The 13065-nt window shown below is 41.5% G+C and overlaps 1 protein-coding gene across 1 annotated transcript in view; it reads left to right on the top strand.

Annotated features, from left to right (window-relative positions):
* The window catches only part of DNAH9 (dynein axonemal heavy chain 9), a 326432-nt gene that overhangs the window by 259681 nt on the left and 53686 nt on the right, over positions 1-13065 (top strand). The window contains exons 60-61 of the mRNA XM_070482321.1: positions 6619-6812; positions 8986-9134. Coding sequence (XP_070338422.1) covers positions 6619-6812; positions 8986-9134 — 343 coding nt within the window. The remainder of the gene's footprint in view (positions 1-6618; positions 6813-8985; positions 9135-13065) is intronic.

Below are 13065 nucleotides of genomic sequence, written 5' to 3'. Positions count from 1 at the left end.
AGTTCCAATAAAACTTTATTTGCAAAGACAGGTGGTGAGCAGATTGGGCCTGCTAGCTGTAGTTTGCTGATCCCTGACCTTAATAATAATCCCTGACTCCTATTTATTAACTTCATGCCAATCTGGCAAATGAGAAATATATTGGGAAAGAAACAAGGAAGAACTCCATTCACCAACCAAAATCACAAAGTTCCAAATGCCTAAGAATAATTATAATAAAAGCAGGGCATATGTGTGGAGAACTGTCAGCTTTCCAGGCTACCAAAGACGTGAATGGGTAGACACGCTCTAGAGCAGCACTGTCCAAAAGAAATATAATGCATGTCACAAATGGAATTTGGAATTTTCTAGTAGTCACATTAAAAAATGCAAAAAAGAAATGAATGAAATTAATTTTAATAATATATTTTCTTTAACCCAATGTAGCCAAAATATTATCATTTTAATATGTAATTGTTATAAAAAATTATTAATGAGATATTTTATATTTTTTTAGTAAATCTTTGAATGCTGGTGTGTATTTTTTACACTTAAAACTCTCTCAATTCAGGTACTAAATTTTCATGAGAAATACTTGATATGTATTTAGATTTCATAAAATTTAGAATTCAAACAGTTGATTTACATACCCAAGTTGTTCCAAACATACTTAAAAGTTTTCTAATTACTAAAGCAAGTTCCAATTTCTAAACCTAAATTTAAAAATAATTAAAATTCAATACAATTAAAAATTCAGTTCTTCAGTCACATTAGTCACATTTCATGTGCTCAATATTCACATATGGCGGGGTCAGACTTGTTGGACAGTATGGCCTAGAGCTTGAGAATAATGACTCACAGTTTGACACTCTTATGGAAATAAATTCTGGAAAGCCGTTCTGAACGAGCCCATTTGCAGAACTAGAACAGCAACAGAGATGGACTAGTTACCACAGGCTCTGGAGTCAGACCTTCCTGGATTCAAGGTCACGTTTGAGTGAGTTTGGCCTCCGGCATTTTATCTAATTCTTCTGAACCTTTGTTTCCTTATCTGCAAAATGGCCGTCATCATACCTCCCTCACAGGGTTATGTCAAACGCATGTTCAGGAAGTGGAAGCTGGTTATGGTTACGCTTATGGTTGTGGTTATAGCTGTTGTATTTGCTTCCTTGAGCTGCCATAACAAAGTACCACAAGCTGTGTGGCTTAAAACAACAGGAACTTATTCTCTCCCAGTTCTGGAGGCCAGAGGTCTGACAGCAAGGTGTCCGCAGGGACATGCTCCCTCCAAAGCCTTAGGGGAGGATTCTTCATTGCCTCTTCCAGCCTCAGGCAGCCCCAGGCATTCCTTGGTTTGTGGCAGCATCACTCCACTCTCTGCCTCTGTCTCCACGGGGGTCTTCACATGGCTGTGTTGCCTCTTTGTGTCTTTGTGTCTCTTCTTCTTTTCTTATAAGAGCACCAGCCATAATGGATTAAGGTCCACCCTAGTGACCTCATCTTACCTTGATTACATCTGCAAAGACCCTATTTCCAAATGTAAGGTCACATTCATGAGTCTGGGAAATTAGTTCTTCAATATATGTTTTTCAGAGGACACAATTCCCCCCATAAATAGTGATGATTATTACCCAGCAATAAGGTGTATACATGCTGTGGTTGATGTGGGTTGTGCCTATAGAATTTATCCATAGAAGGAAAACCTTGGAGGAATTTTGAGTTGTCCAGTTGGGCCAAATGCAGTTCCTGTCTCTATATTATCCTACAAAACCCTCTGCAGCAAGAGTCGTAAAGAATGAGTGACTCAAAAGCTCTCTTTCCTGCTTTCATTTTACGGAGCTCAACTCAAAAGCTACTGTGTAATTTAGTTTCATTCTTCTTTTCACAGAATGGGTTGTTTGCTTTACTTTGCTCACTTTGCTTTTTTGTTTTGTTTTGTGGGCTAAGCTCATCTGGCTGTTCAAAGGCCTTTGCAAATGAGGGAAGCTTTATCTCTCTCTCTGAGGTTTGTTACCTGGAGCAGCGAAGTCCAGCCCCATCAAATTCCAGCACTGTACAGGCTGTGAGCAGGTGAAACACAATGCGCTGTGTAGTGCACGTCTTGAAGCCTTTGATGAAGCCTGTTTTTAAGTGTTCTGTTGGATTTTAGCCTAAAGAAACAAAATAAATATAATTGAATAGGACATGATAAAAAAAATTTTTTAAACATTCCATTTGATGAGAAAGGTTGATTGCCTTGTTTCCCCAGAAGAACTAATAAGCAGGTAATGAATGAAATCTTTGTGATAAAACACTGCTTTTATTATTATCTTTTGTAAGGATTTTGTAAGTCTCATCAAATGCTGAGCTTGAAGGTAATGGGCAAGTTCTGTTCTCCTTTATAAAATCTCCTCCGCAATGCTCGCCTTCCTTAGCCTTTGAAAAGGCCCCGCACCACCACTCTGGGTGCCAATTCAGCACAGTCGTATTTTGCTACACAGTCCAATGTAATTAGGTTAATTAGTCATCTCCATTTAGCTTATTAGAAGGCTAGAAATCCCTTTTCCTCATTTGGAACATTAAATGTTGCAACTGTGTTCAATCCAGAGCTTCAAGAAAAGTGTGTTTCAGATCCAGTCATGGCAGCTGGGAGCACTGATCACAGCGGAATTTGCTCAGTTTTGTGGTGACACCAGAGGGGATAATGGGACTGCAGAAGGGTTAACGGTGGTGCAACCTGGGAGGAGGGCTGATGTGGTTGCCTGAAAGAAGACCAAGGTTAATTCCTCAGCCCAGAGAGAAATAACCACAGCTGCTGCAGCTTTCCGCAGCCTGTCAAGAGCCCGCCTGCGGGCTGCCCAGGTGTCAAACTTTATTAATTGAGCACTTCCTCCGTGCCAAGCGGCCTGCTAGGCCTGAGGCACACAAAGATGCCTAAGTTCTTGCCCGCAGGAAACTCACCATCTTGTGGGAGTAACAGACGAGCAAACCAGCAATTGCAATTCAATAACTATAGGAGCCCAGAGAAAGCACAGGGAGGGCTTCATGTCTTCAGAGCACTTACATCTGCGTTAGATATGAGCTATGCAGACGACCATGACTTGGCCTCATTCTCCAAATGAGAAAATCAAAGCCTGCAAAAGTTTAAAAACAGGCTCCTAAGCCATAAGAGGTGGCACTGGGACGTGAACACCTGGCGCCTCCTCCACCATCCTACACACCGCTCCACACCACTTCTCAGCATGAATGAGGGTGCGTTCCCTGCGCTAAGTGGTCCAGGTGAAGCTGGGAAACCACAGAGGCCATGTCAAAGGGCCTGTGAAGACAGGATGTGTGTTCATCCACACAAGAGAAGAGCCTAGGCAAGCCCAGGTCAAGTGTGTATGTCCCTCTCCAGCTTTACCTTCTCCTTGTCATCTATTAGACATCCCTACTGCAGTCACACTGCTTTCTACCACGGCCCACACTCTCCGCTCCCCAGGCTTCGGCTCTTGTTGATCCTTCCCCATAAAATGCCCTTCCCTTCTCTTGACCTCTATCTCTGCCCAACAGAATTCTACTTACCTCCTAAGCCCTCCCTCGTCTCCTCTTTCTCTTTAGTGTAGGATCCTGAGCTTCTTGAAGGTATGTGTCTTTTTTTGTTCACCCTTGTATTCCCAGGTACCTGGCATGTAGTAGGCATTCAATAAGTATCAAATGAATGGATGAATTCAAATTACAAAATGTATGCGTTCCTTAAAATTCTTAGCATTGTGGTTGGTGCTTGGACACAGTTTGGCTTTTAATCTCATCGGAGAGATGAGATGTACAAGCAGAGTTGAGTAAGAATGGAAAATATCTGCAGGTGGCTAAGTGTCTAAGTGAGTGATGCCCATGAGGGCACACTGAAGAAACAGGATGGAGCCCCACCCAGAATTTGGTTCTGATGTCAAGACTGATGATGCCACACACATACAGAAGAGGGTATGAAAAAGTTTGTTGCTCACATAATGAGACTTTCTAGGAGAGCAGGGGAGCTCCCAAGCAGTCTGAAAATGGCTTGGGACAGCTAGGGAAGGAGTATAGGGGAGGAAACAAATCCTCTACTCTCTGGGTCCTTCTGGCTGGGCTACAAATTAAATTGACATGAGACAGAATAACAGGAGAAAATCAAACAAAGCTTTATAACATGCATACATGGGAGACACAGGAAGACTGAGCCACTAGCCAAAATGTCCAAGCTGCCAGATTAAATATTGTCTTCAGCTAAAGGCAAAGGAGGGTGTTGGGGTAGTGGTTTGGGTCTTCAAAGGGGAGGAAGGCAATTCATGTGGAAATGCAAAAGAAAATGTTTGGTAAACAAAACTTTGACAAGAGTAGGCTTAGCAAGGACCCTCACCGGATACCTAGAGTTATCTATGGTGATGGCCTGTCCTGGGGACAGACGTTCTATCTTAAATTGTTTTAGACAGTTAGGGGGAAGGTCAAAGTCTCTTTCAGAGTCTTTTGTTCTTAAAAATAATAATGCCAAAGAGACACATTTTGAGGTGGCCAATTCTGATCCCCCGCTGGAGACTACCTTGGAGTTTTTATGATAGTTAGAGTGAGGCCAGGGTGAGAGTTCCTGTGCATGGGCAAGGCCTTGCATGGTACAACTTCCTTCCAGCACAATAGGAGGGAGAACCTAAGCTTGCTTATCTGCCTTCCCAGATGTGGAGCCGAAGAGGAAGAGGGAGAGATAAGACTTAAAAGCTATCAGTAGTCAAACATCTAAAAATTAAGTCAGTCTCTTTCTTAAAGATAGCAACTCTGTGAGTAGTTCTAGGTGGTCCTCAAAAGAAGCGTGAGAGGGCTATGTGTTCTAGGTTAGAGAAGATGAACGTGCAAGAAGTTGCTGATTTTGAACTGAACCTTAGCAAATAATAGTCATGACCAGCACAAGAAAAGGAAGAAAAGGAAGGAGTAGAATTTGGTAGAGAAGGGGCCAACCCAGTGGCCAAGAGGTTGAGTTCACGTGCTCTGCTTCGGTGGCCCAGGGTTTCGCCAGTTTGGATCCTGGGCGTGGACATGGCACCACTCATCAAGCCATGCTGGGGTGGCATCCCACATGCCACAACTGGAAATGACCCACAGCTAAAAATACACAACTATGTACCAAGGGGCTTTGGGGAGAAAAAGGAAAGATGAAATCTTTAAAAAAAAAAAAAAAGGAATTTGGGAGAGAAGCAAACAGGCCTTCTCACATGGTGAAAGTGGTGTGCGCAAGGAATTGAGTAGGGAATGAGTCTGGCACATTTCCGAGGTTGGGAGCAGGCATGCTTGGACAGAGTAGGAGGGAAGTAGGCTACCCACCTAACTGAGTAGATTGGAGAGAAGCAGTAAATGAAGAGATCTGGTTACCAAGTTACACATTTGGACTTAATTCTTTTTTTTAATGAACTTACTTATTCTCATTTATTTTTTAAAAGTTTTTGTCATTAATGTTTTTTAATTTAAATTTTACATTATATAAATTTCAGGTGTACATCATTATATATTTTGATTTCTGTGTAGACTACATCATGTTCGCCACCCAAAGACTAATGACAATCTATCCCTACACACAGGTGCCTAATCACCCCTTTCCCCCTTCCCCCTCCCCCCTTCCCCTCTGGTGACCACCAATCCAATCTCTGTCTCTGTGTGTTTGTCTGTCATTGTTTTTATGTCCTGCTTATGAGTGAGATCATACAGTATTTGACTTTCTCCATCTGACTTATTCCACTTAGCATAGTATCCTCAAGGTCCATCCATGTTGTCACAAATGGCCGGATTTCATCGTTTCTTATAGCTAAGTAGTATTCCATTGTCTATATATACCTCATCTTCTTTATCCGTTTGTCCCTTGATGGGCACCTAGGTTGCTTCCAAGTCTTGGCTATTGTGAATAATGCTGCGATGAACATAAGGGTGTATGTATTTTTATGCCTTTGCATTATCAAGTTCTTTGGATAAATACCCAGCAGTGGGATAGCTGGATCATATGGTAGTTCTATTCTTAATCTTTTGAGGAATCTCCATACTGTTTTCCATAGTGGCTGCACCAGTTTGCATTCTCACCAGCACTGTATGAGAGTTCCCTTCTCTCCACATCCTCTCCAACACCTAGTGTTTCCTGTCTTGTTAATTATAGCCATTCTGACGGACTTAATCCTCATGGAAACAGGCAACTCATGGAAATTTTAGAGTTGGCATTAACACAAACTCAGTGATTCTGGAAACATTTTGAGAGAAGAATTAATGGGAGTTGCTGGCAGAGTATGAGGATGAAAGGGAGGAGTCAGAGACTTAAAGTGTCCAGCTCTCCATGACCAGAAAAATCATGGCATCCCTTCTGGTCCCTTTCTCCACATAATACCCTGTAGGCAGGTGCTGCTCAGTCTGTGCTACTAATAATAACTCAAACCCTTTGTTTGCTAAACCCTGCATATTATTGGGGCAATTTGCTGAAGGTGAGATGATCAAAATCCTTCCTCTTCCTTGAGTTTACCTGGGGGCAGATCCAAGGCTCGAGATAAGAGTATAAATGAGACAGAATTCTGTCTATGATATCATCTTGTCCTTCGACCCCCCCAACGCAAGGTGAATGACAGCTTTCTGGAGAAACTGCATTTTAGAGCAAGATTCTCCGAAATTTTCCAGGCACTTTCATCGATGGAAGAATTCTATAATCTGGATCGGGACATTGAGGGATCTGCCAAGAGCTGGAAGAAGTTTGTGGAATCAGAATATCCTGAGAAGGAGAAGTTCCCACAGGAGTGGAAGAACAAGACAGCCCTGCAGCGCCTCTGCATGATGAGAGCCATGCGGCCTGACCGGATGACCTACGCCATGCGGTAGGGAACAGGGGATGGCGGGGAGGCCCAGCACAGGCGTAGGGCAATCTCAGCAGAGCCGAGTACAAAGGTCTCGTGTTTATAGCAGTAGGAGGCTTTGCACCAACATCCAAAATCCCATGAGAACTGTTGCTCTGTTTTGCTGTGTATTTTCTTAATATCGAAGTGGACAGTTTGGAAAGATGTACTCAGCAGTATCAGCATTGAGAAGAATTCTGGTCACCTCTAATGTGGTAGGAGATGATAGGATCCAGAGAACAGAGGGAAGGATCATCCTTAACAGGAACAACATCTCTTTTATCACAAGGAAGGAAGAGAAAGAGAAGTATAGCTGTAGTGAAAGTGGTAGAAAGATGACAGGAAATTGAGCAGGATTTTGTCTGAGGATTTCTAGTTTCTCTGAGAAGGAAGAAGCAAGATCGTCAGTGAAGTTTGTGTGAAAGGGGAGGTGGCAGGGTTAGAGATGTGAGGAGAGTGCGGAAAGTTGGAAATAGTATCTGTGAAAAATGGGAGAGGAGGCTGACCAGGGAAACTCAAAGAATTCCAAGCAGCATTGAGGGCTCACCTAGTTAAGATCCTGCATTTGTATTGGTGCCAGTCTTCACCACTGGATGATTTTCTATAGCAGAATCCAACAGCCGAGGGGTAGACTCAGAGTTATGTTGATCCAGAGCATGCGTCCTTACAAGTTGGTGTGTCAGAACAAGAGTTAGGCAAGGGAGGTGAGGATATTGGCAAGAGAATGATTGGAAGGCATAGGTCATACTATCTATAGAGATGGGAAGTGGATTAGTAGTTGCCTGGGGCTGGAGGCTGGGAATAAGAATTACCTAAGTAGGCGTGTGGAATCTTATTGGCATCATGAAAATGTGCTAAAACTGGATTGTGGTCAAGATTGTACAATTCAGTAAATTTATTAAAAATTCTTGAATAGTATACTTAAAATGGATGAATTTTATGGTATGTCAATTAAACTTCAATACAGTTTTTTGAAAAAAGAAATTATAGGCCATGGAGTCTACACTGGATAGGAAAGAAGTGAAGAGAATAGAGAATGATAAGAAAAAACATAAACAAAAACCCAGAGAGACCACAATACTGCAAATGCTGCATTTGTAGTGGCACCGATAGAGGCAAGGAATAGGCAGAGAAGGGATAAGTTGCTAAATTGCTAATAGAAGGTTTAGTCAGAACGTGGGATGTTTCCATTTATGGTTTCAGGTATAGAAAAAGTTCCTAAGTAATGACAGGGTTGAGAGTGTGGCCATGGAATCAGGTGGCTGAAGTGGGAAAGAAATGAAGATTGCTAAGAATCTGGAGGACTATCCACATGGATGTTGATGTCACTCAGGCCAGTGGAGAGAAAGTCCATGAGCCAAGTGTCCAAGTGTTCGGTGGATGAACAGAGTGACCAAAGGAACAATAGATGACATTGATGTACAATAGTGGTGATACAGCCAGGGGAACTGTCTCAATGGAGCCACAAGAATGGGAAAGTAGTGGTTTGGAAATAGCAGCCATAAGGGAGCAGGATCACTATCCCACCTCCCCATCCTGAGATAGGTCAGATGGAGGAGAAGGAGCCCAGTTGAGAAAGTTACAGAGAAATAATGTCCTTGCAGAAGAGTTAAGGCCAGGAGTTGGGCTGGACAGTCAGTAAGTGGTTGCAGCTGCAAAGTTTTGTTTAGCATAAAATGGGACACTTTGGAAAGGAACGTTGGTAAGTGGAGTGAGATGAAAGGGAACACAAAGAACGACAGAGCATGAGGGAATAGAAGACTGGAGGGCCTTAAATCCTGGGCAGGAAGGGAGCCTCGCAGGAGATGAAGTATGGAGGATTTAGCTGCCTGCAAGCTTTCAGAGACATTGGTCCTGGCGGTCTTCTGATGGATGGTGGTGATGTGACAGGCCACCCAGGCTTCACAGAGGAGTCAGTGGCAGCTAGAATGGATGGGGATTCAGAAGGAACTGTGATCTTGGTGAGCAGGCTGGCAACTCGCAGCAAAGCTTCCAAGTATTGATTTAATCAATAAGTAGCGAACTTGGAGTCGGTCCTAGCTCTGTAACTACCGAGTCCATGACCTTGAGCCCATCCTTCCATTGCTATCGGCCTCCATTTCTCCATTGTTATTATTTTGTGACTGATATACATGTGTACTTTTTTTTCTGGCAGAGACTTTGTTGAGGAGAAGTTAGGAAGCAAATACGTGGTGGGAAGAGCATTAGATTTTGCAACCTCATTCGAGGAATCAGGACCAGCCACTCCCATGTTTTTTATCCTGTCTCCAGGGGTGGACCCACTGAAGGATGTGGAAAATCAAGGTGAGAAAACTTCATCTCGCAGCCAAGGCTGCACCAACCCCAAGAAGTTTCACTCTTTGTGTCTGTTGGTTTCTCTTTTTCTGACTCGAGGCTCATTGTACAATACTCTATATCTGCTAACCGTACGGAAGCCCGGGTCATTGCTGAACCAACACCAGGGGACCATCACCAGAGAAAGGACCACTCTGGGCTACATAAGGTAGAATCCACAGTAGCAGGTTCTTGAGGAGTCCTTGTCCTTCCACCCACCCATCCCCCTTACTGGAACTGGAGCATACTTTTTGAAATGCAAATCCGATCCTTTCACAGCCTCTTCTTGCCCTCAGAATAAAGTCCAAGCGTCTTGTTGTGGCTTAGAGGGAATTTTGTCATCCAGTCCCTCCCTATTTCTCCAGGCTGCTTTCCGTTGTTACTTTCCTATTGCTGCTGTCCCAAATCACCACAAACTTAGAGGCTTAAAATTACACACATTTATTATCATACACCAAAACAACAAAACATTGTTAAAATAAATGAAAGAAATGAAAATGTTAAAAGAATGAAAGAAGATCTAAACAAATGGAAAGACATCCTATGTTCGTGATCAGAAGACTTAATATTGTTAAGACAATACTCCCTAGATTGATCTACATATTCAATGCAATTCCTATTGAAATCCTAGCTCCTTTCTTTTTTAACAGAAATTGACAAGCTTACCCTAAAACTTATATGGAAATGCAAGAGACCTATAGAAGCCCAAACAATCTTGAAAAAGATCAAATTTGGTGGACTCACACTTCCTGATTTCATAAGTTAATACAAGGCTGTAGTAATCAAGACTGTTACTGGCGTACAAATAGACATACAGATCAATGGAATAGAATTGAGTCCAGAAACACTCTTACATTTATTGTCTCTTGACCACAGTTCTGGAGATCAGAAGTCATAAATGGGTCTCACTGCCTCCTTCTTTTACTCATAAGGACGCCCTATGATTCTATTGGGCCCACTCAGATAATCCAGGATAATCTCCCCATCTCAAGGTCCTTAATTTAATCACGCTGCAGAGTCCCTTCTGCCATGTAAAGTCTCATATTCACAGGCTCTGAGGATTAGATCATGGGCATCTTTGGGGGCTCGTTATTCTGCTCACATTTCCCTTCTCCTCTCTTTTGCACTCTACATGGCAGCCATTCCTTTCTCCCCAATATGCTGTTTCCCTTCTCACATCTCCTTCACCAGGCTAGCCTCTACTCATCCTTCAGATACCCATTTCAGTGTTACCACCTCCAGGAAGACCTACCTGACTTCCAAGATGTGAGGGTCCCCTCCCACATGCTCCTAGGGCACCCTTCTTTATGTATATCCCGTTGCAATTGTCTAGTGACTATTGTGTCTTCCTATGTGAGTGAGAGAGCCTTGGGAATAGGTGTTCTTTTCACCATAGTATCCCCAGTTCCTAGCACTGTGTATTTCCTGTGATGGGTACTCAGTAAATATATATGTTAAATGAAAGAATGAGCAAATGGATGACTAATTAATCAAAACTATAAAACTAGCAAAACTACAACATTTTACAAAGTTGAATAAAGACCCAACAGGGTTTTATAGAGCCAGGACTTTATGGGTAAGAACCCAGACCAGGTAATACAATTCCGTGAGCAATCTATTCATTATGTAATGAAAAGACTACATAGCATATGCCTGGTGTTTGTGGGTAGTTGAGATGAAGCTAATTTGGCCCTAAAGAATGGATAAGATCTGTATAAGGGAAAGAATTATCTTATTCACTAACGTAGAGAGTATTTTTGTAGTTTTCTAAAAATTTCAAGTCATACTTGCGCATATTTTTTTAATATAGGTAATAAAGAATTTAAAATGAAAAGCAACAGTTCCCAGCTCCAGCCTCCCCATACTCGGACCCGCTGCTCAGACCCTGTGCTTTTGCCCATTTCTGAATTTAGTCCTCCTGTAGTTACTTCTCTACTTCCTGTTAATAATCTTATATCACTATTTCTGTATTTATCAATTATAGGTATCTATTTATTCCCTGATATGAAAAGTAAGAATTTAGCTCCAATAACTGCCCGCAAAAACTCTCCTCTTTCTCTCAAGTTTTTAAGTGTTTTACTGAGGTATAATTGCCATACAATTCACCCAATTAAAATATACGATTGAATGTTTGTTAATATTTTCACAAGGCGATGCAACTGTCACAATCTAATTTTTGAAAATTTTGTCTACCTCAAAAAAAACACTCTATCTATTAGCAATCACTCCCTATTTCACCCCACCATCTCCCAGCCTAGTCATCACCAGTTTGCTTTATGTCTCTAAAGATATGCCTGTTCTTGAAATTACCTGTAAATGAAATCATACACCATGTGTTCCTTCGTGGCTGGCTTCTATCATTTAGCATAAGGTTTTCAAGGTTCATCCATGTTGTGGCATGTGTCAGAATTTCATTCCTCTTTATGGCTGGATAATAGTCCTTTATGGCTATACCAAAATTTATTTATCTACTCATCAGTTCATGGACTTTGGGGCTCATTCCTCTTTTGGCTATTGAGAATAATACTGCTATGAACATCCATGTAAAAGTGGGCATGTCTTCAAGTCTCTTGAACATATATCTAGGAGTAAAATTTCTGGGTCAAATGGGAACTTTACGTTCAACTTTTTGAGAAATTGCCAAACTGTTTTCCAAAGTAGCTGCACCATTTTACACTTCCTCCTGCAATGTGTGAGGGTTCCTATTTCCATCTTTTCATTATAGCCACTATAATTGGTATGAAGTAGTAGCTCATTGTGGTTTGCGTTTGCATTTCCAAATGATTTTAATCATCTTTCATGTGCTTCTTGGCTATTCATGTATCTTCTTTGGAGAAATGTCTATTCAAACCCTTTGCTCATTTTTTTTTAAATTGAGTTGTCCTTTTATTGTTGAATTGTAAGAGTTCTTTATATATTCTGGATACAAGCTCCTTATCAGATATAAGATTTGCAAATACTTTATCCTACTCTGTGGGTTTTCTTTTCACTTTTCTAATGGTGTCCTTTGAAGCGCAAAAGTTATCAATTTTTTTGAAGTCCAGTTTATCTAATTCTTTCCTTTGATCACTTGTGCTTTGGTATTGCATCTAAAAAACCATTGTCAAATCAAGATCACAAAGATTTACTCTTCTATGCTTTCTTCCAAGACTTTTGTAATTTAACTATTACATTTAGGTCTATGATCCTTTTTTTTTTTTTTTTTTTTGAGGAAGATTAGCCCTGAGCTAACATCTGCTGCCAATCCTCCTCTTTTTGCTGAGGAAGACTGGCCCTGAGCAAACATCTGTGCCCATCTTCCTTTGCTTTATATGTAGGACACCTACCACAGCATGGTTTGCCAAGGGGTGCCATGTCCGCAACAGGGATCAGAACCAGCAAACCACGGGCCGCCAAAGCAGAACGTGCGCACTTAACCGCTGTGCCACCGGGCTGGCCCCTATGATCCATTTTGAGTTAATTTTTGTGTATGGATTAAGGAAGGGGACCAACTTCATCCTTTAGTATGTGGATATCCAGTTTTCTCTGCATCATTTGTTGAAAAGACTATTCTTTCCTGATTAAATTGCCTTGGTACCCTTGTTGGAAATCAATTGACCATAAATGTAAGAGTTTATTTCTGGACTCTTTAATTCTATTCCATTGATCTATATGTCTATTTGTATGCCAGTAACAGTCTTGATTACTATAGCTTTGTATTAACTCCTGAGATCAGGAAGTGTGAGTCCATCAAATTTGATCTTTTTCAAGATTATTTGGGCTACTATAGGTCTCTTGCATTTCCCTGTAAATTTTAGGATAAGATTGTCAATTTCTGTTAAAAAGAAAAGTAGCTAGGATTTCAATAGGAATTGCATTGAATATGTAGATCAATCTAGGGAGTATTGTCTTAACAATATTA

This window comes from Equus asinus, chromosome 13 (assembly GCF_041296235.1).
Source record: "Equus asinus isolate D_3611 breed Donkey chromosome 13, EquAss-T2T_v2, whole genome shotgun sequence".
NCBI lineage: Eukaryota > Metazoa > Chordata > Mammalia > Perissodactyla > Equidae > Equus > Equus asinus.
This window is presented reverse-complemented; position numbering and strand designations above follow the sequence as displayed.